General features: G+C 43.0%; 1 protein-coding gene across 1 annotated transcript in view; it reads left to right on the top strand.

Annotated features, from left to right (window-relative positions):
• The window catches only part of FRMD4A (FERM domain containing 4A), a gene marked incomplete at its 5' end in the record, with an annotated part of 236,139 nt that overhangs the window by 64,275 nt on the left and 146,894 nt on the right, over window positions 1-24,970 (top strand). Inside the window, one exon of the mRNA XM_081331240.1 lies at window positions 8,799-8,864. Coding sequence (XP_081187366.1) covers window positions 8,799-8,864 — 66 coding nt within the window. The remainder of the gene's footprint in view (window positions 1-8,798; window positions 8,865-24,970) is intronic.

Genomic DNA, 24,970 nt, shown 5'->3' with positions numbered 1-24,970 from the left:
CAGATTCGCCTAATATACCAATTGCGCCCTTTTCTGGACCGAGATGCCCTACGTACAGTCACCCACGCACTCATTACCTCCCGTATAGACTACTGTAATGCTCTCTACATGGGGCTACCCTTGAAGACCACCCGGAGGCTTCAGCTGGTGCAGAGTGCAGCTGCACGGGTAGTGATGGGAGCACCCCGATACTCCCATATTACACCCCTCCTACGTGAGCTGCATTGGCTACCGGTTGCCCTCCGGGTGAGATTTAAGGTGCTGGTACTTACCTTTAAAGCCCTACATGGCTTAGGCCCGGGATACTTGCAGGACCATCTGCTGCCAGGAACGAATTCCCATCGCCCAATACGCTCACACAGAGAAGGCCTCCTCAGGGTACCATCAGCTAGGCAATGTCGGCTGGCGACCCCCAGGGGGAGGGCCTTCTCTGTGGGAGCGCCAGTCCTATGGAATCAGCTCCCCCCTGAGCTTCGGATGGCCCAAAACCTCCAGTCCTTTCGCCGCGGCCTCAAAACACTCCTATTCCACCAGGCTGACCTGGACTGACAGGCATTTTAATTATATTTACAATTTTTAATTTATTTTTAATTTTTAATTTTAATTTATTGCACAGATGATTTCAATTTTATTCTTATCTTAATTTCTGTACTTATTATATGTTTTGTTGTTAGCCGCCCTGAGTCCTTCGGGAGATAGGGCGGGATATAAATCCCATTAATAAATAATAAATAAATAAATAAATAAATAAACCACCAAGCTCAGACAGCACCAAGGACCCCACAATCCTCCTCCTCCTCCTCCCCCCATTCCCTTCTAGCACTGATGATGTTACCTAGTTGGGTCATGAAAACTCTCCAAGTAAACCACCAAGCTCAGACAGCACCCAGGAGCCCACAATTGAACTCTCATCTACTAATACTCCCTTCTAAACGAGGCTTTCTCAAGTTGGTCTTCTACAGCTGTGAGACTACACTGGCCATCATCCCCAGTGGCCAATTGAAAGGGAAGCTGGATAAAACCGACATGAATTTGGAGCCTTTGAAGAAGAGTGTGGTGGATTGATTTATTATGGGTTGACTGCATCCACGTTGGTTGGCTTGCACATCGGGAAGGTGCCAGGCGTGGAAACTGTTCTCCTGCCGTTTGATCCTCTATTTCTTTTTGAAGAGCCGTTCTGTAAAATTTCAGTCGTGTTTTTTTTTGAAAGACGCTCAAACGGTCGCCTTAAGTAAATATTGTGGCGTTCCTCCTTCCTGACCAAAGCAGACTGTTTCTACCAACGTACCCGATTCAGAGAAGATTTTGTAGCCTTTGATCCCGCAAACTTTTCTTGAGGGAGGGAGAAAAGGAAGAAGGGCAGGTCCTGCACTGTCTTTAAAAAAAATAATCTACAATATTTGGGCTGAGCAGGGAAAAGCCTCCAGCTGTTGAAAGCTGAGTCTGATGCCTTTAAAGAAAGAGAAATTTTTCATGTCTTTCAAAGCTAAGCCCCTAGCTCAACTAAATTCACTGCAGGATTGAGAAAAGCAGCACACTGCTTTAATTAAAACAAAGCAATGTCTTTATTAAAGGCCTTTTTATTTCCTTGCAAAAAAAAAAACCACACGGTTTGCAGTCTGAAATCTCCAAGATTCAGATTTGTCAGCATTGCAAAAGTAAGAGAGACCGTTTGAACCAAGCTTCCTGCAGCAAGTGGTTTTTTCTTTTTTTTTCTTTTTTCTTTTTTGAAAATTGTATTGATTTTCTAGTTTTACATTTAAATATTTGAATGTAAAGTGGGGTTTTTTTTCTACAACGCTAAGCTGCGTTTCTCTGAGCAGCAGAATATTAACAATAGCAATTGCACTTTTGCAACTGCACAAATGCACAGTTGCAACCGACTCGTATTTACGACGGTTGCGGTGTGTCCCGGGATCACGCGATTCCCACCCCCCCACCCACTTGGGCGACCTTCTGACAAGCAAAGTCAGCGGGGGGGGGAGGCCAGATTCACGTAACAACCGTGTTACTAATTTAACAAGTGCAGTGATTCACTTAACAACTGTGGCGAGAAAAGTCATCCAATGAGGCGAAACTCACTGAACAAATGTTTCGCTTAGCAACGTAAAATTTTGCGCTCAACTGTGGCCGTAACTCGAGGACTACCTGCACAGGGGGAAACAAAGAATTTGCTCTCTTCTGAAAGGCCTCTGAGAAGCACACAGTTTCCTGCTGCCCTTTGTTAAATAAAAATAGATGAAGCGTGAAAAGCGCCCCATCATTCAAATGCTTTGCCCCCCCACACACAGAATGTCTTATGAGAAGCCATCATGATAAACAACATTTACACTTCATTTAACCAAGGTAAAGATATTGTTCGAGCAAAGAAGCCTGAAGGAACTCTCTTAGCTGTCAGACTGTGAGCTGATCTACAAGGAGTTGCCAATGCTGCTTTAATTAAGTGTGTACAGTATACACACACAGAGAGAGAGAGAGAGAGAGAGAGAGAGAGAGAGAGAGAGAGAGAGAGCACAGAACTGCCTTCTTGCTAGACAAATTTAGATATTTCCACAGATACTTTAATAGAGGGATGATAGTGGGTTAGGACACTGAGCTTGTCGATCTGAAGAATATGAAGAAATAATGACAGAGAGAGAGAGAGAGACACACACACAGACAGACAGACAAACAGACAGACACACACACACACACACAGAGAGAGAGAGAGAGAGAGAATAACAGAATTGGAAGGGACCTTTGAGGTTGTCTAGTCCAACCTCCTGCCCAAGCAGGAGAAATTGGTTGTCCGATCTCTTAAAAACCTCCAGTGTTGGTGCATTCAGAACTTCTGGGGGCAAGTTGTTCCACTGATTTAATTAATCTAATAGCAAGCAGGGACGTGGTGGCTCAGTGAGTTAGGACGCTGAGCTTGTCGTTCAGAAGGTCGGCAGTTTGGCGGGTCGAATCCCGAGTGCCGCGTAACAGAGTGAGCGCCTGTTACTCGTCCCAGCTTCTGCCAACCTAGCAGTTCGAAAGCACGTAAAAATGCAAGTAGAAAAATAGGGACCACTCCGGTGGGAAGGTAACAGCCTTCCGTGCGCCTTTGGCGTCTAGTCATGCCGGCCACATGACCACGGAGACGTCCTCGGACAAACGCTTGGCTCTTCGGCTTTGAAACGGAGATGAGCACCGGCCCCTAGAGTCGGAAACGACTAGCACGCATGTGTGGGGGAAACTTTACCTTTACTAGAGCTGGAAGGGACCTTGGAGGTCTTCTAGTCCAGCTCCCCCCCCTGCCCCCGCTCAAGCAGGAGAAGCTATGCCATCTCAGACAAGTGACTGTCCAGTCTCTTCTTAAAAACCTCCAGTGATGGAGCGCCCACGATTTCTGGGGGGCAAACTGTTCCACTGCTTAATTGTCCGCACTGCTAGGTACTTTCTCCTTAATTCCAGGTTGCTTCTCTCTTTGATCAGTTTCCAACCACTGTTTCTTGTCCTGCCCTCTGGTGCTTTGGAGAATAGTTTGGCCCCCTCTTTTCTAAGTGTATATTTTTTCCCATCTTTTCTAGGTTACAGTTTGGGGCATTTCTAACAAATATTTGGCACTGTAGACAAGATCTGGGGGTCAGGCACTAAGTTGGCTAAATATATTGTGGAGCAAGGGATAACAAACAATTGCCACCTTGTGGGTACGACCCTTAGTTAAAACTTACACTTGATAAATACACAGGCCAGCAATTTGTAAATGGGATTTTAGAGCTTTATGTTGAGGTTGCAGGTAGCTAAAAAAAAGAAAAAATAGCTTCTTTGTGCCAATAGACAAAAGATCTGTGAGTTGCAGGGTGTTCATTTTGTTGAGACCTGCAAGATATGCCTCCTTGAAGGTTTTAGGACAGGCAGGTCTTAAAATAACCTAGATCTGGACTGTATTAGAACTTGTATACCAGGGGTCTTCCAACATGGCCATTTTATGACTTGTGGACTTCAACTCCCAGAATTCCTCAGCCAAGTTTGAAGACCCCTGCTGTATACCAAGGAAATACCTTGTATTAAGCTTAGACGGTGGGAAAGTGCTGGGTAATGAAATGTCTGGAAGAAAACAACCCAATTCAGAGACCACCGAGGACCCCATGATTGGCCTGGACAGACAAATATCTGGCTTGATATATGAAGTAGCTTCTAACGTGTGCCTTCACACATCAGGAAGATGGTTGTTGTATTGTAGTTAAGGCATGGGGCTGGGGCAGGGATATGCAAGTTTAAGTCCCAACCCAAATGTGAGTCTTTACTGGATGATGTCAGGCTTCATATGGACTCAGCTATAGACATCAACACACTAGGCCAGGGGTCAGCAACCTGAAACAGTGAAAGAGCCACTCGGAACCGGTTCCCTCACAAAAGGAAAAACTGGGAGCCGCAAAAAATGTGTGCGCATGCGCACACATGTGCGGGACAGGGTTTGACTGAAGAGTGGAGCCAAGGCGAGATATGCACCTACCCTGCATATTTGAATTGATTGGTTGAACTTTTTTAGTCCCACTTTTTTTTTTGGACTGCACATGGCAGAGGACTGGGAGCCGCAGGAGACGGCTGAAAGAGCCGCATGCGGCTCCGGAGCCGCGGGTTGCAGACCTGTGCACTAGGCTCAAGAATTGATTTTCTCCATGATAGATTAACAACCATGATTCAGCTAGGGCAGGACAAGAAACAATGGTTGGAAACTGACCAAAGAGAGAAGCAACCTGGAATTAAGGAGAAACTTCCTGACAGTGAGGACAATTAACCAGTGGAACAGCTGGCCTCCGGAAATCGTGGGCACTCCATCCCTGGAAGTTTTTAAGAAGAGACTGGATAACCACCTGTCTGATATGGCATAGATCAGGGGTCTTCAAAGTTGGCCCTTTTATGACTTGTGGACTTCAACTCCCAGAATTCCTCAGCCAGCATGCCTGGCTAAGGAATTCTGGGAGTTGAAGTCCACAAGTCATAAAATGGCCAAGTTTGAAGACTCCTGCTTTACAACGACCTTGGGCCAATTTCCCAAAGTTTCATTGTGATTGTTATTGTGAGTGGGGGAGGGGGGAGGAGACACCTGTGTATGCTTTTTTTTTGGTACTTTAAAAGAAAACCAGGATGTGGATATGACTACAATTAAATGTCTCTTGAATCAAACTACATTCCCGTAAAGAAATATCTGTGGAGTTTCTTAGCAGAGGTATGGAAGTGATGTCATTACTTTCTGAAGGAATGGATTTTTTTTTATTGTTTTTGCAGCTACAATTCTGACATTTTCTCTTGGTCTCTCCTCCAAGTACTAACCAGATCTAGCTCAGTTTAGCATTTGAAAAAGACCAGGGGTCTTCAAACCTGGCCCTTTTATGACTTGTGGACTTCAACTCCCAGAATTCCTCAGCCAGCATGCCTGGCAGAGGAATTCTGGGAGTTGAAGTTCACAAGTCATAAAAGGGCCAAGTTTGAAGACCCCTGAAATAGACATTCTCATCTGCTGTGATTCTCTGTCACTGATCTTTTAAACAAGTAAAATTGCAAAACATTAGCAGGGATAACTTCACGCAATTACAATCAGGATATAAAACCTCTTCTTTTTAACATAACTTTTTAAAAAAAAAGTCTTGCTAGGTGATATCTCTTGTGTTCGTGCCATTAACAGAGACCTTTCGAGGACCTTATATTGAATATTGTGGCTCTAGATGTCTTGCCCCAAGGCAAAAGTAATTTTAATTGCCGATAATATCCTGTTATCATTAGAACAGTAGATTTGCTTTTCCTGCATCTAACCAACTTTCTTAACTCAAGTTGAGAAACTTGGAAGCCAACAGTAAAAAAAAAACCACTTTTAATTTGGGTTAGCACATTTTGGAATTATCAGGTGCAGAAGCCCGGATGAGATAAGGAAATATGGGTCATTGCAACCATGGCTGTGGAAGGAAATGTTGTGATTAGACATAACAGTTGTGTTTTGCAGTCTTGAGTAGAAATGTCTCTGGAGATTCTCAGTCATTCAGGACATGTTTGTCCCATAGTTTTGGTTTTTTCCCCTAAAGGCAACTGGACTTTGTTTTCCCTTGAAGACTTTCGCTTCTCATCCAAGAAGCCTCTTCAGTTCTGATTGAACTCCGTCATCCTTCACCATTCAGTCAGAAATGAAGAAGCTTCTTGGATGAGAAGGGAAAAATCTTCAAGGGAAAAGAAAGTCCCAGTTGCCTTTTGGGGGGTGGGGGTGGGAAGCACCTGTGGGACACTCTAAGTAGAAAGATATCTGGCATTTTTTGTGAGTAAGCCAGGAATTCGGCATTTGCTCCGTTTCTGTAGGCAGAGGAAAACTAATAATGGCTTCTCAGTCATCCTCTTTGGAGTGCAAAAAAAAACCATGGGAAATTGCGATTCCATGCTGCTAATCACATTGCGAAAAACGGCGAAGGTGAAATGATTAAAAATTATAGCCTGGTCTCCCAAACTGTTGAAAGAGGCAGGAAAATCAGTCATGTCACGTGACATACTCATTGAGTGGGACAAAGCGAAGGTGATGTAATCAGTTGTTTGGGAAAATAGATCGATCAGAATAGAGTTGGAAAGGATCTCGGAGGTCATCTAGTCCAACCCCCTGGATGAGTAGGAGACCTTATACAATTTGAGATAAGTGGCTGTTCGGTCTCTTCTGAAAAACCTCCAGTGATGAAGCACCCACAACTTCTGAAGGCAAGTTCTACTGGTTAATGGTCCTCACTGTTAGGAAGTTTCTCCTTAATTCCAGGTTGCTTTTCTCCTTGGTTAGTTTCCATCCGTTATCTCTTGTCCTGCCTTCAGGCTTTTTGGAGAATAAGTTGACCCCCTCTTCTTTGTGGCAGCCCCTCAAATACTGGAATACTGTTATGATGTCCCCCCTAGTCCTTCTTTTCTCTAGACTGGCCAAACTCAAATCCTGCAACCGTTCTTCATATGTTTTAGTCCCCAGGCCTTTAATCATCTTAGTTGCTCTTCCTTGCACTTTTTCCAAAGTCTCAACATCTTTTTTGTAATGTGACCAAAACTGGATACGATATTCCAGGTGTGGCCTTACTAAGGATTTATAAAGCGGTACTAATATACTTCATGTGAATCCTTAATGCAAAGACGAAACAGTAAGTGGGCTACTGAAGGCATCCAGAACGGGCATTTCATAAAGCAGATGACTTACTGCAGGGGTCTCCAACCTTAGCAACTTTACGACTTGTGGACTTCAACTCCCAGAATTCCTTAGCCAGCATGGGAGTTGGAGTCCACTCTGGGAGTTGGAGTCCACTCTGGGAGTTGGAGTCCACAAGTCGTAAAGTTGCAACGGTTGGAGACTCCTGGCATACTGTATATTCGCTGTCCTTGGCACGTTTTGAAGCTCATTTTTGTAGACACAAATCTTGCAAATGTATTAGCTATTTTTAGGCAGCAATTTAGATCTGGTTAGATAATAATCAAACCCAGTGTTGATACTCTGGTTAATGACAAACCATGCCAGCCAAAGGGCCAAAGCAAAGCGTTGCTTTGCAGCTCTTTTCACATTCAGTGAAGTTGTGTTTAATAGCACACCATAATACCTTTCTGTTTTTTTTCTTCATTTTTGTTTACTCGCTGGAGGGTTTTCTATTAATGCAGAATGACGGTCCTTGAGCTAGTGTGTGAAGTGTGGCTGTTGTGGCCCGTGAATGATGGAGGTCTGGGTCCATCAGATCAGAGTTCAGATCTTACCCAGACTCCTGCTACGTTCTCCAAATAGTGAGGTCCAAATGTGGATTCTTAACACTACACCTTTCTGACTCCATCCACTCCACCCTGGCCAATACAGGTAGTCCTAGACTTACAACAGTTCGTTTAGTGACTGTCCGGAGTTACAACAGCACTGAAAAAGGTGACTGATGACCCTTACAGCATCACATGATCAAAATTCAGCCACTTGGCAACTGACTCATATTTATGACGGTTGCAGTGTCCCGGAGTCATGTCATCCCCTTTTGCGACCTTCCGACAAGCAAAGTCAAGGGGGGAATCCACTTAACAACCGTTCTACTAACTTAACGTGCGACGATTCACTTAACAGCCGTGGCAAGAAAAGTCGTAAAATGGGGCAAAACTCCCTTAACAAACGTCTCGCTTGTCAACAGAAATTTGGCGTTCAATTGTGGCCGTACGTCGAGGACTACCTGTATTTTCCTCTGTTTATCCTCCGATCCTGAGGCTGGGAATGGAAAAAAGAAGGACCCGTGACACTGATAAACAGGCAAAGACAATAAGAATCTGGGAACAGAAGAATAGGCCGAAGCCTGGCCAGGTCCTCCACTGGTGCCAGCTTCTCCTGGATAGTTCTGTGTACATTCACTTGTGTCCCCTCTAGGCTGCGTGGTTGGAAAGAATCCCAAATTCCTCCCTTTCCCTCTTCACTAGCAAGGACAGTGGGAGTCATGTAAGGTAGATGCCCTCAGCTTTTTCCATGAACTCTGCTCTTAGCCTGGCACCGTCCCACCCCCCCCCACCCCCCACCCCGCTTAGGGCAGAGTCAAAGCAGAGGCAACATGTGCCAGGCACCGACAACTGGCAGGGCAAGTCACTTATTTATTTCCATCTTTCTCTTCTGGTTCCAGAGAAAGCTTCAACAGGGCTTGGGGGGGGGGGGAAAAACCCCTTTGCTCCCACGCAGCCTCTGAAACAGCTGAGGCTTCAGCGTGTTGACAGCAATATTTGCCAAGCTTGTGACTTCAGCATCTGTTAAAACTCATTTTTTTTCATCTCCTGGGTTTCTCTCTCTCTCTCTCTCTCTTTCCTAGATGACAGAGGGCCGCCGGTGTCAAGTGCATCTCCTTGATGACAGGAAGTTGGAACTTCTCGTGCAGGTAATTAACTAACTCTTTATTTCTGGGGCCTTGCCAGGATGCCACAGTGGCTTCACTCAGTGCAGCACAGTGGAAGAGATCGTTAATTTAATTAATGGACTCTCTATTAGTCATCCCCTTACTGCACTGGATCCTGTTTGTTTATTTATTAAATTTTTATGCAGCCAAGCTGACTATCCATAAGAGCAAGGGTCTTCAAACTTGGCCCTTTTATGGCTTGTGGACTTCAACTCCCAGAATTCCTCAGCCAGGCACGCTGGCTGAGGAATTCTGGGAGTGGAAGTCCACAAGCCATAAAAGGGCCAAGTTTGAAGACCCCTGCGTAAGAGCTTCCAGGATTATAGATGGAAGGGGAACTGTCTAATACGCCAGCTGGAATCCCACCCCTTACCCAAGTTCAGTGGACACATGCAAAATGAGAGCAGGACTTTGTGAAGTCTTTGTGATCACCATCTTGAATTTTCTTATTCCTCCCCCTGCTCTGCTCTCAGACATCCATTACTCTCCTTGTGTCCGAAATTTCATAGCTGAGTTGGTGTAAAATATAGTGCAGCAAACCCAAGGGGTGGTAGCAAGATTGAAAAGCTTTTTGCCCCTGAATGTTCAGATCCGGCACAGACTGTGAACCCCAGAAGACAACCCCCCACCACCCCCACTTCTGAAACCATTGCACTGGTGGAAGTTTTGCTGGGACTCGGTATGAAGTGTCTGCAGAAAACCCGATCGATACCTTGGTATTTGTGCTGGAATGTGGTCTGGGGTCTCAGGATGGAGGGGCTGCTTCCCAGAGAACAAAGAGGAGGTGGAGCTTGGAATGTCTGGTAGGCAGAAAGAGAGCAAGCTTGATCCTCCTGAGCACAGGGTACATCTGTAATTATTGCAGGTAATTGTTTTAGTCTGGCAAGAGTCTGTTTATAGGCAATATTATTAGCATTTAGCGTATAATGAGAACATGGCAGTAGAGAAGTAAACATGTACATGCAATCCATGGAATGATATATATAAAACTTCTAAGAGGGGCGTGGCAGTGGCCTCATAACTGGATGTCCAATCCTGCTCTCCAGATCACCTCTGGGTGTTGCTTCCTGAAGATGTACTAGGGAACCAGAGAACACACAGGATGGGCAATTGTGCACAATACGTGTAATACTTACACAGTCGCGACAAGGGGGACTGTTTCCATCCCCACTGATTTAGGGCAGAGGCACCTCTTCCAGTATCACACCTAATTCTGTTCAATTTTGACCAGACAAAACGAGGCAGGTCAAAACCAGGTGGTTTGACTGAGGGGTCACTAATGGTCAGGAGGGACCTTGGACCATGCCTCTCTCCAGGCATTCTTGGGGTTGAACTGGGTAAATGTTAAGTCAAGAGCTGTTTTCCATGCTTGGCCTATGGGGTGGTGATGAGCTGTGCATCGGCTGTGCATTATAGGCAATAAAGGAACAATTCAGAAGTAACTCCACATGTCATTCTTGGTTCTATGGATCTGTCTTGCCCTAAAGAGGCCTTTCCTCCTGCAACTTCTGACTACATTCCCAAAACATAGGTAAAGGTAAAAGTAAAAGTTCCCCCACACATGCGTGCTAGTCGTTTCCAACTCTAGGGGCCAGTGCTCATCTCCGTTTCAAAGCCGAAGAGCCAGCGTTTGTCCGAGGACATCCCCGTGATCATGTGGCTGGCATGACTAGATGCCAAAGGCGCATGGAACGCTGTTACCTTCCCATCGTAGTGGCCCCTATTTTTCTACTTGCATTTTTACGTGCTTTCGAACTGCTAGGTTGGCAGAAGCTGGGATGAGTAACAGGCGCTCACGCGGCACTCGGGATTCTACCCGCCAAACTGCCGACCTTCTGATCAACTAGCTCAGCATCCTAACCCACTGAGCCACCGCGTCCCTTCTTCCCAAAACATAGAGAACCCAAATTACCAAGTGCAGATAGCACACATGGGGTAACTATTTCAAGAAGTCCGTGTGATGATGCCGATTAGAGAAACTGATCTGTTATGTGAGTAGGGGGAAATTTGTATACTAATTAATTATCCTGGGTGATATTTTTTTTGGCTACAATTTTAATGCTTCATTTAAATGTTTAATTGTTTGCTCTTACTGTGACTATTTTAGGGTTTATGATGACATTCAATGTTTTATTATCACTTGTTTTTGTAAATCACTGTAGAGCGTGGGTGACGTTCATATTCAAATTATTGTGGTCATTATTATTATGGTCCTCTTCCTGCCCAAGTTCTGAGTTTTGGCCAAGAGTGTTTTTAAAAACCCCACCAAGATGGCAGCTACAGCCATGCCATTGAAGCCCCACCCCTTTTTACATTAAAGAAGGGAAGGGCTTCAATTCCAAAGTTGTGGCTGCCATTTTGATTTTTTTTTAACCTCTTTCTGCAAATATTCCTGGATTTGGCCATAGGTAAGAAATGATTTAAATGTACTTTTGGCTTGTGGCTGAGATTCTCCTTAAAGAATATATTTTTGGCACATACAAACCTTTCTTAATTTTGGCCAAAACCTGTGAAATGCAGGGAAGACCAACAATTGAACTGTCACTTTCTCTCCATACATTGGATCTAAGGGAGGAAGAGAATATACAATTGGTGCAGCTGTGACAAACAAATTTCCTGCTTTGGTTGCTGGGCTATTGTTATATCATAAACACAGTTGTGTAGTTCATTGTGTTCTTCATTTTGCAAAACACATTTTTGAATTTACTCGGGGTGTGTCCGTTTTGTGAGCAGTTTTGGGGAGGAGGTGAAGAGCACTGCAGAGGAGATAAAAATAATATAAAATGATGATAATACTAAACACAGGCATGTTTATTAATCAAGAATTTTTCCTACAGACTGGGGGAACTATATCTCCTAAATGAGTTGATGTTCTCTTATTCATTTTGCCACACTAACTGCTACAAAATCCTGAAATGGTTAAGAGGAAGAAAGAGAGAGAGAGAGAGAGAAAGAAAGAGAGAGAGAAAGAAAGAAAGAAAGAAAGAAAGAAAGAAAGAAAGAAAGAAAGAAAGAAAGAAAGAAAGAAAGAAAGAAAGAAAGAAAGAAAGACTGCTTGGTATAGTTAAGGAACAGGAAATGGAAGACACATAATGCTTTAATTACAGTGAGGCATACTTGGGCTGAATAGGGTTGAATGTGAAGTCTCTTTCTAGGGGAAAAAAAGGAAAACGTTTGAGCAGGGTTTGAGTCGCAGGAAATGCATTTCAGGATTGTGACGATGGTAGTCCAGCCAGAAGCTTTCCAAACTAAAAGGAATAACAGGAAATAGTCTGTCTTGAAGAAAATGTTAAGAGAAGAGCATTCAATATTTTTAAATATTTACATTTTGTACGCTGCAGCTTTCCAACCTGGTGGCCATCAGAATATGACTTTCCTGTCTCCCAAGTAGCCTGGAAAACCCATCCATGGAGATCTCTGTGGTACATCAACTTAGGAAAATCTGCTAGAGACCACAGTGAGGTCATGACCATCATCACACATGATTGCCCCAAACTGGGGCAACTGGACTTTGTTTTTCCTTGAAGATGTTTCATTTCCCATCCAAGAAGCTTCTTTGGTTCTGACTGAATGGTAGAGTATGGAAGGACGAATATTCCTTGGCAGTCATCTGGTTGTTAGCACTCTCTCTGAGAGCTGTTGAGGCCAGTTGGAGGTTTATCTGTAGCCTCAGGATCATCTGAATCAGAGTGCAAAAGGTTGTGGAGCTAGTTAGGTGACCCTAAATGTGCTATTCATGCGACCTTGAGGGAAGAGATAAACCAGGGGTCTTCAAACATGGCCCTTTTATGACTGGTGGACTTCAACTCCCAGAATTCCTCAGCCAGCATGCCTGGCTGAGGAATTCTGGGAGTTGAAGTCCACCAGTCATAAAAGGGCCACGTTTGAAGACCCCTGAGATAAACCTTCAAGTGGCCTAAATGATTCTCAGAGGGAGTACTAACGACCCAATGACTGCCAAGGAATATAAATCCTTCCATCCCACACCATTCAGTCAGAACTGAAGAAGCTTCTGGGATGAGAAGTGAAACGTCTTCAAGGGAAAAAGAAGTCCTGTTGCCTCTTGAGAAAGCAACTTTGGGACAGCCATGACCTGGACGGCTGAGAACCTCCATGGACATCACACATGATGCAAATTACATAATTCTACTCTGAAGGTGACATCATGATTTCATTTCCCTATTTGGAGGCCCCGAGAAAGCTGATTTAGATGACTCCTTTAGATGAGAGTTTAAATAGAAGAGAGAGAACACACAATATCCCATTTAAATCCCATGCACCAGACACTTTGATCTTGAAATGCAGCCCTTGGAACAAATCTAGATTAAATCTGATTTTATGTTTAGTAATATGCAGAATGTATAGGTTTGCCCCTTAAAATATTCTTTGTATTATATAAGTTTGACAAATGCATATTAAGACTATTTCTGTGGTTCCCTTTGACTCTCCTCTTTGCTTGGTATTGCAAAAAAAACACAAATTTTAATTGGATTAATTTTACAGCCATGTTTTATCTCCGGGTGTAATTTGTTTCACTGCAGTAGCCCCCTGTGCTTGTTCAGATAAGTGCATATGTCAAGTTAATTGCACCTGGGGCATTGCCTCCAGGTGGTGTCAGTGGGAAAAGGTGTTCAGGAATGGTTCAGGAATATTCCCCCCCTCCCCCCATCTAGCAATTAGGCCCAGTTTATGCAAAGCAGATGCAAAATAAGACCGCCCATTCATAGATCAGAACTAACACAGATTGAATGGATTCAGAAAACCAAATAATGCAGATCTAAATCTAACCGGATTGAACAATTCAGTCGGAATGATCATCCTGAGATTTGTCCCACAAGTGCTTTTCCAAATAGGCAACTGGACTTTCTTGGGTTGTTGTTTTTTCTTTGAAAACATTTTACTTCTCATTCCAGAAGTTTCTTCAGTTCTTCAGATCTGAAGAAGCTTCTTGGGTGAGAAGGGAAACATTTTCAAAGAAAAAGAAACTTATGTATCCAGAAGAAGCCATGTCCTAGCTTTACAAGGATCCCAGCAAATCCTGGACTGGCTGAGCTTCCATTCCTATCAGGGCTTAAGATGGGATAGAATAGATTTCCACTTAAAAAAAAGATATTAAAGCATTGCTTTTCAACTTGTAGAGTTATCCTTTCACTTAACATAGAATTAGCGCTATGTATAATCGCTCCACTTAAAACCTGCAGAGAGATACGTCTGGTCAAGCCACAAGAATATCAGACACTTGATCCCAAGAAGTTGTCCAACATGTATCCTAATTTACAGTCTAAATGTTGGAGGTGTGGTAGTTTAGAAGCTACCTATTTTCACATGTGGTGGACTTGTAGAAATATAAACGCTTTTTGGATCAAAATTTGGTGGAACATTCAAAAGATTTTTAAGAGAAAGATAAAGTTTTCTCCGCAATTGTTTTTATTGGGTATTGTTGTAGATTGTGATGTTAAAGAAACTAACTTGATGTTGAACATGATAACAGCAGCACGGTTACTGGTGGGACAATATTGGAAGAAGGATAGTTTGCCCACTATAGAAGAATGGGTGTTCAAAGTTTCGAATCTTGCAGAAATGTCTAAGATTTCTGCTTATTTGAAAGATCATTCACAGGAAAGATATATTTCAGTTTGGAGGAGATGGATAAATTATATTCAGAACAAATATGGGACTAAAAAGTTCCATTTAGCTTATGAGTAGATTTTAGTGGGATATTGTTATTGGTACTTTGTTTGTAGTTATGTTAAAGGGGAGTTAAACCACATTATGAATTTGGTTAATTGTATATTATGCATAATTTTTATTTAGAATATGATTATTGTAACTATAATCCTGTATTTAGCTCTGGGAAGTGGGGGGGGGAAGTGGGCGGGTTTGGGGTGGGAGGGATTTGGGGATATACTGTAAAATTTTGTTTTTGTAAAACTCTAATAAAAAAAAGAATATCAGACACTTAACATTGGGCAAATAAAAAAATGACATAATTAAGTAATTAATCTCCTGTCCCCCACCAAATAACTGCCTTTTCTTAAGTTTGATTCAGGAAAGGAATAAACCCAGTTGAGTGCCATGTAAAGGAGTTTTGAAAATATTATTTATGTAACATCTCTATGCCAAGTTTTGCATTCTTCTTCCTTCTTTCATTTTCCCTTTGGGAAAATAAAAGGCAGTTTCGTCTTTAGCTTTGTTCACTGATCCCGTTCTTTATATTTGTTTCAGATATTTAGTTTATCTCAAGGCAGTCTTTAGCAAATACAGAGTTAATCTTTCCCAAACAATAGGCATCTTTTCTTAATGCAGTTGAGCAGAGACTTGATTTATTCCGATTGTTTTCCTGCTTTGAAGTCTCTTTGTTTTTTCTCCACTTGTACACTACTACATTATTAAATGTAGGCCTTTTTGTAGGAAAGGTGAGGCAACAAAGTTCCTTCTCTTTATTATTTGCCTGTTCTGTACCAGCCTGCTACCGGCCCTGCAGAAAAGGCAGGGACAACCCCTTTACAAACGGCAAGAGGCTGGAATTAAGTCTGCCAAATTTATTAACATAAAACAGAGCAAAACAAGACACCAACCATGAAAGGAGCTATGAAACAGGAACTATTCAAGCGGTTGCCTTCAGCAAACCAGCCCTCCCATGCATTCCCCTTTTATACAATTCAGGGCGTGGCTTCTCTCTGCCTCCTTCCGAGGTGCCCCATTGCCTTCCTCTGTTTACTCCTGATTGACTGCCTCCTGCATCGGGCGTCCTTGAACAGGGCCAGCTGTGGGTCATCTTCATCCACGCTGTCAGGCTCACACAGCTGGGTCTCTGTCGTGACCAGGTGAGAGGGGCCTGGCTGAGGGCTCTCATCAGCAAGCTCTCCAACCCGCTCAGCAAACTCTCCAACCCCCTCAGCAAGCTCTCCAACCCCCTCAGCAAGCTCTTCAACACCCCCCTCCTCCTCTGAGTCGTCCGACCCAACTGCCGAACCCACAGGCTGACCCTGAATCACAACATTGCCGTGCATAACAAATGTTTTGATTTTGAATGTGTGTGTAGGTATCAGCTCTCTAAACATCTGTGCGAGTTCTGTGAGCTTGCGTGGAACTACAAGCATCTTAGGATGTTTCTTTTGTTTCTGCCACAAATACTGGTTCTGAACATGGCTGGGTTAACCAATAAGTTTATAAAATGCCTGTGGTGAGAACCAGAAAAATGTTTCCCCTGCAAAATGTTCACCAAATATTTTCAAAGATAGAACATCAAGATGGATAAACCTAGATGAAGATGAGGGGAAAACCAGCTTAGAACTGAAGAGAAATTTTTTGACAGTGAGAACAACTAAACAGTGGAACAACATGCCTCCAGAAGTTGTGGGTGCTCCACAATTTTGGAGGTTTTTAAGAAGAGACTGGACAGTCATTTGTCCAGAACGGTTTAGGGTTTCCTGCCTTGGGCAGGGGGTTGACTAGATCAGGGCTTTTCAAACTTTTCACCCAATGTACCACTTTTAGGATATGGCAACATCCAAGTACCACCAGTCGCCTAGGAAGGTGTCAAAAACTTGAGGACCAAAAAAAAGGAAAAAGTGATAAAGTACAGGTAGTCGTTGACTTACAACAGTTCACTTAGTGACTGTTCGAAGTTACAATGGCACTGAAAAAAGTGCCCCCCAAGCCACAGCCAAGCAAGACACCTGCCTGCCCGCCTGGCGTCGCTCTTCCTCTTGTCCGAGGTTTTCATTGTTGTGAGCATTTCTGTTGAGGATTGGCACCAGGGATGTTGTTGTGGAGGGGGGGTGTTTGGTTTTTATTCCCCCCGTCTGCTGGGTGGTTGCAGCAGTTTTGGGACACTTCACATGACCCTGGGACACTGTGACTGTCATAAATATGAATCAGTTGCCAAGCATCTGAATGTAAATCACAAGACCCTGGAGATGCTGCAACATTCCAGGTGATCAGCGCTTCTTCTGGGCTCAGCAAAAGCGCCAGGATTAGCGCTGAGCTCCAGCTGGAGCCTGGTGCTGGTCCTGGTGCTTCCGCTGAGCCCTGACAGCCCTGCAGTTCCAGCCGTCTCTCGCTCAGGCTTGTGCAGTGCTGCCACCAGCTCAACTCATTCCCCTCCCCCACTACCACTTTTCTAGGAGGGTCGCGTACCACCTGCCAGGTGCCAATGTACCACAGGTGGTACCCATACCACTGGTTGAAAAGCCCTAGACTAGAAGACCTCCAAGGTCCCTTCCAACTCTGTGACTCTGAACAGGAGTCACAGCCCTAATGATTTTGCTTATTTTGCTTATAAATCGAAGAAAAGAGACATATTTAAATACATCTGCAAACCCAGCAGGTTTTTTTTCCATGGTGGGGTGAGCTTGCCTTTCTAACTTCTATGCATTAAATCTTCAAGAGTTCCTATGTCGTAAGTCATTATTTATCTTCATGGGACGGAGGCAGCATAGTTGCCAGAGTGCTGGATCAGCTCTTGGGATGATAGATGGTACCTTCAAAACAGGTTACCGAGTAGTCCTGATCTTTTAGCTTGCTGTCAAACCCATCAACCATCTTTTGGATCTGGCGAACAGGTTTAAATGAAGCCGCAATACCCAAGGATAAGATTTCTCTGACCTTAATGAGATTCTGACTAGTGATAAATAACAAGTTTTATAACTACTAGTAAAGAACTAATAAGAGCGTCAAAGATGATAAAGGGTTTGAAGGTTAAATCACATGATGAACGGTTGAGGGAGCTAGGAATGTCTAGCCTAGCGTATGAAAGAGGCGGATTGAAGGAGACTTGATAACTGTCTCCCAATATTTGAGGGGGTGTCACAGAGAAAAGAGGATTGATCTGTTCTGGAAAGCACCTGAGGACAGGACAAGAAATAATGGGTGGAAGCTTGTTAAAGAGAGCTCCAACCTAGAAGTAAAAGAGAAATTTTCTGACAATGAAAACAATAAATCATTGGAACAGCTTGCCTCCTGGAGTTGTGGACGATCCATCCCTGGAGGTTTTTTAGAAATAGCCTGGACAATCATTTGGCCAGGTTGGTATAAGGTAGGGGTCTTCAAACTTGGCTCTTTTATGACTTGTGGAGTTCAACTCCCAGAATTCCTCAGCCAGGCTGAGGAATTCTGGGAATTGAAGTCCACAAGTCATAAAAGGGCCAAGTTTGAAGACCCCTGAGATAAACCTTCAAGGGGCCTAAATGATTCTCCGAGGGAGTACTAACGACCAGATGACTGCCAAGGAATATAAATCCTCCACCATTCAGTCAGAACTGAAGAAGCTTCTTGGATGAGAAGTGAAATGTCTTCAAGCGAAAAAGAAAGAAAAAGAAAGTCTTGTTGCCTCTTGAGAAAGCATCTTTGGGACAGCTGTGACCTGGACAGCTGAGAATCTCCATGGACATCACACATGGTGCAAATTACATAATTCTACTCTGAAGATGACGTCATGATTCCTGGCTGAGGAATTCTGGGAGTCCACAAGTCATAAAAGGGCTAGGTTTGAAGACCCCTAGTATAAGATTTCCTGCCTTGTTTGGACTAGATGACCTTGAGGTCCCTTCTAGCCCTGTGGTTCTATGTTCTAACTCGTTCTGCTAGATTATTTTTGTTCTGATTATGGAGATAGTTTAGAGCTCTCCTAGTCAGTGATTTATACTATGGTAGTCCTGGCTCCCGATATCTATACTTACAGTAGCTTAAAGCTTAGTAGTCATTTTTAGCTGGGGTTTTTGTTTCTTATGTGATACATTATGTTTTCTAATTTCATAATGATGTGTTGGAAAACTACCTCAACATTTTAGATTCCTTCTCTCCTGATTCATATTTTGTTTACATTTGTGACCTTTTATTCTTTTTCCGGGTCTATTATCTTTTCTTGCTTATATTCTTTCTTTCAAAGGTTATATACCTATATGTGTGTGTGTGTGTGTGTGTGTGTGTGTGTGTGTGTGTGTTAAGTATTTGTCAAGGCTTTTTTTGAAAGGTTCGAATCTCAGATAAAGGGTATGACTGACTGATGAGAACAAAATAAGTTCGAAATGGCCATCTCAGCCTCCCTAATTCTTTATTAGCAATTTGAATATATATATATATATATATATATAAAACGCTTTAGGAACGAAATGCTACCGAAAAGAATCCAATGGAATTCTGCATTTAATTTTATTTAAACACATCATTTTATTAATGAAGTACATACACACAGAGAGAAGAAAAATAAGTAATGTAGAATATTATAAGAAAAAGAAGTGTTTGTTTAAAAGAAACAAGATATACATACAGAGGTTCATAGAGAAATATAATTGCTCTGCATAAAAGAATTTGGTGAATTTACCTACATTTCATTATAATGATCCACGGCTAATCTGCATTAATAGCTGATTTGTTCATCTATGGCTAATAATGTCGGCTCAGTGAATAATTGAAGCTGAAGCCTCTATTGTTATTTTTCCAGTGTTGAAGACTTAAAAGTCTTAGTACTTAACTCTATAAGATTGCTGAATATTTCTTTAAGAATTTCCTGTGGTTCTGATTGATGCATGGGCTATAGTCCTGATCCATTGTAAAACGTTGGGGTGTGGGCACAATTGCTTCCAAGTATTGTTTTCCTCATTGTAGAGTTGTAATTGCTGAGGATGAGAACAGTGAGCAGAAAGCCACAGAGATGACCAGGGAGAAATTGCAGTGACAGTAACAAAATATGATTAAGCCCTAGAAATAAAGAAAGCATTAGAAAGAAACTCGGGCTGGCTTTGCCTGCGATGCCTGGAGTTTAAGAGCCATGAATGGGGAAGAAATACAGATTATTGTTTTTTCCAGGATTTTCTTACTGCATCCTATAAAAATAAAGCTTCATTCATGCTTGAGTCTGCTTCCCGTTTCCCCCTCAGACCTGACACATAGGCCAAAAGACAATACACGGAATGAAATTCTCCCAGTGGGCGTGTTCAAACAAGTGACAATCTCTTTGATTACAATTTAAAAAACCTAGGATGATGGTTTGCCGGGTCCCGGGGTCACGTGATCCCCTTTTGCGACTTTCTGACAAGCCAAGTCAATGGGGAAGCCAGTTTGACTTAACAACTGGGTCACCAACTTAACAACTGCAGTGATTCCCTTAAGGACGGTGGCAAAGAAGGTTGTAAAATGGGGCAAAATTCACTTAATAACCGTCTTGCTTATCCGCAGGAGTTTTCTGCTTAGTTATGGTCATAAACTGAGGCTATCTGCATTTATGGCGGTTGCAGCAGTCCGGGGTCATGCGATCACCATTTGAAACCATCCCAGCAGGCTTCCGAAAAGCAAAGTCAATGCAGAAATCTGGATTTTGCTTAGTAACCATGTGATCCACTTAACAACTGCCATGTTATTCGCTTAATAACCATGGGGAAAAAGGTTGTAAAATTGGGTGTGACTCACTTAATGTCCGCCTTGCTTAGCAACAGAAATTGTAGTTCTAATTGTGGTGGTAAGGCGAAAACTACCTGTAAGCAGTAAGGAATTTCTTCAAACTTTGCTTTTCTTTTAATGACAGGATTCATAAACAGAAGGACTCTCCTTAGATGATGATGATAGTAGTAGTAGCAGTAGTAGTAGTAATAGTATCATTGTTGTTGTTAGCTGCGAAGTCATGTCCGACCCATCGCGACCCCATGGACAATGTTCCTCCAGGCCTTCCTGTCCTCTACCATCTTCTGGAGTCCATTTAAGCTCACGCCTACTGCTTCAGTGACTCCATCCAGCCACCTCATTCTCTGTCATCCCATTCTTCTCTTGCCCTCAATCTTTCCCAACATTAGGCTCTTCTCCAGTGAGTCCTTCCTTCTCATTAGGTGGCCAAAATATTTGAGTTTTAGCTTCAGGATCTGGCCTTCTAAAGAGCAGTCAGGGTTGATCTCCTCTAGGACTGACCGGTTTGATCGCCTTGCAGTCCAAGGGACTCGCAGGAGTCTTCTCCAGCACCATAGTTCAAAGGCCTCAATTCTTTGACGCTCAGCCTTTCTTATGGTCCAACTTTCACTGCCATACATTGCAACTGGGAAGACCATGGCCTTGACTATATGCACTTTTGTTGGCAGGGTGATGTCTCTGCTTTTTAGTGTGCTGTCTAGATTTGCCATGGCTTTCCTCCCAAAGAGCAAGCGTCTTTTAATTTCTTGGCTACAGTCCCCATCTTCAGTGATCTTGGAGCCCAGGAAAATAAAATATGTCACTACCTCCATTTCTTCCCTATCTATTTGCCAGGAATTGAGAGGGCCAGATGCCATGATCTTGGTTTTCTTAATGTTAAGTTTCAACCCAAGTTTTGCATTCTCCTTCTTCACCCGCAACACGAGGCTCTTTAGTTCTTCTTCACTTTCTGCCATTAGAGTAGTATCATCTGCATATCTTAGGTTGTTGATATTTCTTCTGGCAATCTTAATTCCAACTTCTGATTCATCTAGCCCTGCCTTTCTCATGATGTGCTCTGCATATAAGTTAAATAGGCAGGGCGACAGTATACAGCCTTGTTGGACTCCTTTCCCAATTTTGAACCAGTCAGTGGTTCCGTGTCCAGTTCTCACTGTTGCTTCTTGGCCCACATATAGGTTTCTCAAGAGACAAATAAGATGGTCTGGTATGCCCATCTCTTTAAGAACTTGCCATAGTTTGTTATGATCTACACAATCAAAGGCTTTAGCATAGTCAATGAAGCAAAAGTAGATGTTTTTCTGGAACTCTCTAGCTTTCTCCATGATCCAACGTATGTTGGCAATTTGATCTCTAGTTCCTCTGCCTCTTCGAAATCCTGCCTGTACTTCTGGTAGTTCTCGATCCACATACTGCTCGAGTCTAGCTTGTAGGATTTTAAGCATGACTTTACTAGCATGAGAAATGAGTGCAATGGTGCGATAGTTTGAACATTCTTTGGCACTGCCTTTCTTTGGAATTGGAATGTAAACTGATCTTTTCCAATCCTGTGGCCACTGTTGAGTTTTCCAAATTTGCTGGCAAATTGAGTGTAGCACTTTTACTGCATCGTCTTTTAAGATTTTGAATAGCTCAGCTGGAATACTGTCACCTCCACTAGCTTTGTTGTTGCTCAGCTTTTCTAAGGCCCACTTCACTTCACATTCTAGGATGTCTGGCTCGAGGTCAGTGACCACCTCATTGTGATTATCAGGGATGTTAACCTCATTCTTGTATAGTTCTTCTGTGTAATTTTGCCATCTTTTCTTAATCTCTTCTGCCTCTGTTAGGTCCCTGCCATTTTGGTCCTTTATCATGCCCATTTTTGCATGAAACGTTCCCTTCATCTCTCCAATTTTCTTGAAAAGATCTCGGGTCCTCCCTATTCTATTGTTTTCTTCTATTTCTTTGCACTGTTCATTTAAGAAGGCATTCTTATCTCTTCTAGCTATTCTCTGGAATTCTGCATTCAATTGGGCATATCTTTCTTTTTCTCCCTTGCCTTTCACTTCCCTCCTTTCCTCAGCTATTTGCAAAGCTTCCTCAGACAGCCATTTTGCTTTCTTGCATTTCTTTTTCTTTGGGATGGTTTTAGTTGCTACCTCTTGTACAATGTTGCAAACCTCTGTCCATAGTTCTTCAGGCACTCTGTCTATCAGATCTAATTCCTTAAATCTATTTGTCACCTCTACTGTATATTCAACAGGGATATGATTTAATTCATATCTGAGTGGCCTAGTGCTTTTCCCTACTTTCTTCAGTTTAAGCCTAAACTTTGCAATGAGAAGCTCATGGTCTGAGCCACACTCAGCTCCTGGTCTTGTTTTTACTGACTGTATAGAGCTTCTCCATCTTTGGCTGCAGAGCATATAGTCAATCTGATTTCTGTGTTGACCGTCTGGTGATGTCCATGTGTAGAGCCGTCTCTTGGGTTGTTGGAAAAGAGTGTTTGCTATGACCATCGTATTCTCTTGACAAAATTCTATCATTTTGTACTCCAAGGCCAAACTTGCCTGTTATTCCGGTTATCCTTTGGCTTCCTACTTTAGCATTCCAATCCCCCATGATGATAAGGACATCATTTTTGGGTGTTAGTTCTATAAGGTGCTGTAGGGCTTCATAGAACCGGTCAATTTCATCCTCTTCAGCACTGGTGGTTGGGGCATAGACTTGGACTACTGTGATATTGAATGGTTTGCCTTGGATTCGAACTGAGATCATTCTGTCATTTTGAGGATTGTATCCCAGTATTGCTTTTCCTACTCTTTTATTGACTATGAAGGCTACTCCATTTCTTCTGAGGGATTCTTGCCCGCAGTAGTATACCTGATGGTCATCTGAATTAAATTCACCCATTCCTGTCCATTTTAGTTCGCTGATACCTAAGATGTCGATGTTCACTCTTGTTTGACCACATCCAGCTTTCCTTGATTCATGGATCTTACATTCCAGGTTCCCATGGAGAAAAAATCTTTACAGCATTGGACTTTCCTTTCACCACCAGACACATCCACAGCTGAGCGTCCTTTTGGCTTTGGCCCAGTTGCTTCATTCTTTCTGGTGCTACTAGTACTAGCCCACTGCTCTTCCCCAGTAGCATATTGGACGCCTTCCGACCTGAGGGGCTCATCTTCCAGCGTCATATCATTTTGCCTTTTGGTACTGTCCATAGGGTTTTCATGGCAAAGATACTGGAGTGGGTTGCCATTTCCTTCTCCAGTGGATCATGTTTTGTCAGAACTCTCTGCTATGACCTTTCCGTCTTGGGTGGCCCTGCACGGCATAGCTCATAGCTTCATTGAATTATGCAAGCCCCTTCGCCACGACAAGGCAGTAATCCATGAAGGGGAGTAGTATCATAGTATAATAATAATAATAATAATAATAATAATAATAATAATAATAATAATAATAATAATAATAATAATAATAACAACAACAACAACAACAACAACAACAACGATGACAACGATGATGATGATGATGATGATGATGATGTTGGAAGGGACTTTGGAGGTCATCTAGTACAACCCCTTGCTCAGGCAGGAAACTGTACCATTTCAGAAAAATGGCTGTCTAGTCTCTTCTTAACAACCTCCAGTGTTGGAGCATTCACAACTTCTGAAGGGAAGCCGTTCCACTCATTAATTGTTCTGAATGTCAGGAAATTCCTCCTTAGTTCTAGGTTGCTTCTCTCCTTGATTAGTTTCCATCTGTTGCTTCTTGTCCTGCCTTTGGGTGCTTTGGGGAATAGGTTGACCCTCTCGTCCTTGTGGCAACCCCTGAGATTAGCAGTTCCCTCCACAGAGAACATTGGTTTTGGGGTAGTTCCACTTTAAAAACACACAACTGTGAGCAGTGAAACAAAGGAAATTGGCCTGGGGCATCATTGAAAGCAGCCATAGCCTGATGCTAATATATCGCGGAGTGTATATGTTATTACCGGTGTTTGGAATAGATAGAGAGCAGTGCATTACTTTGGAAAAACAGCTACTACAGGAAGACAAATCAAACTGACATTAACCAGGGTGAGAGACAGGCGTTTCAGGCCGAGCTATAAAACTCAGGTGCCTGCTGTGAAACAGTCCCTGTTTCTGGAAAGATTCCTATTATAACTTCAATTTAGTTTCCAGGGCTGAAAATAGCCTGTTCCCCTTTTCCCTGACAGGAACCTAATTAAAATAGCTTGTAAACTACAGAAAGTGTGATTCCACTTCTATTTTCCCACATTCACCCTCTCGCTTTGTTTGCAAACAGATGGCCAGCAGGTCAAAATATTCCTTTCAGTGTGCATTTACAACTGATTTTCAGCCCTTACAACTCCCGGGGCTTCTCATCCACATAGCCCCCACCGAGAGCCCCCAGGGACTTTTGGTTTTCTGCTATGAATTCTTTGCTGTCGTCTCTTATCCCGTAAAGCCTTTTTCCATGTTTCTTCAGATGGGGGCCATAATGAAAAAGGAGCCTTAAAATGCAGCGCATAAATCTACTCTAAATAATCAGCCGTGGAAATCTGAGCTTTTATTTTCCCGGTTGCCAAGGCTGCCATTTGCAATTTAGCATCATTCGAAAGGGGTCTTTGGGGCTTTGTAGAATCCAGCCCCCCCCGGCCGTCACCTTCCCCCCCCCTTAGTTAAACTTTCTTC

The sequence above is a fragment of the Vipera berus genome, assembly GCF_964194415.1.
Source record: "Vipera berus genome assembly, chromosome: 6".
NCBI lineage: Eukaryota > Metazoa > Chordata > Lepidosauria > Squamata > Viperidae > Vipera > Vipera berus.
The sequence above is the reverse complement of the archived record's forward strand: the minus strand, read 5'-3'. Positions and strand labels throughout refer to the sequence as shown.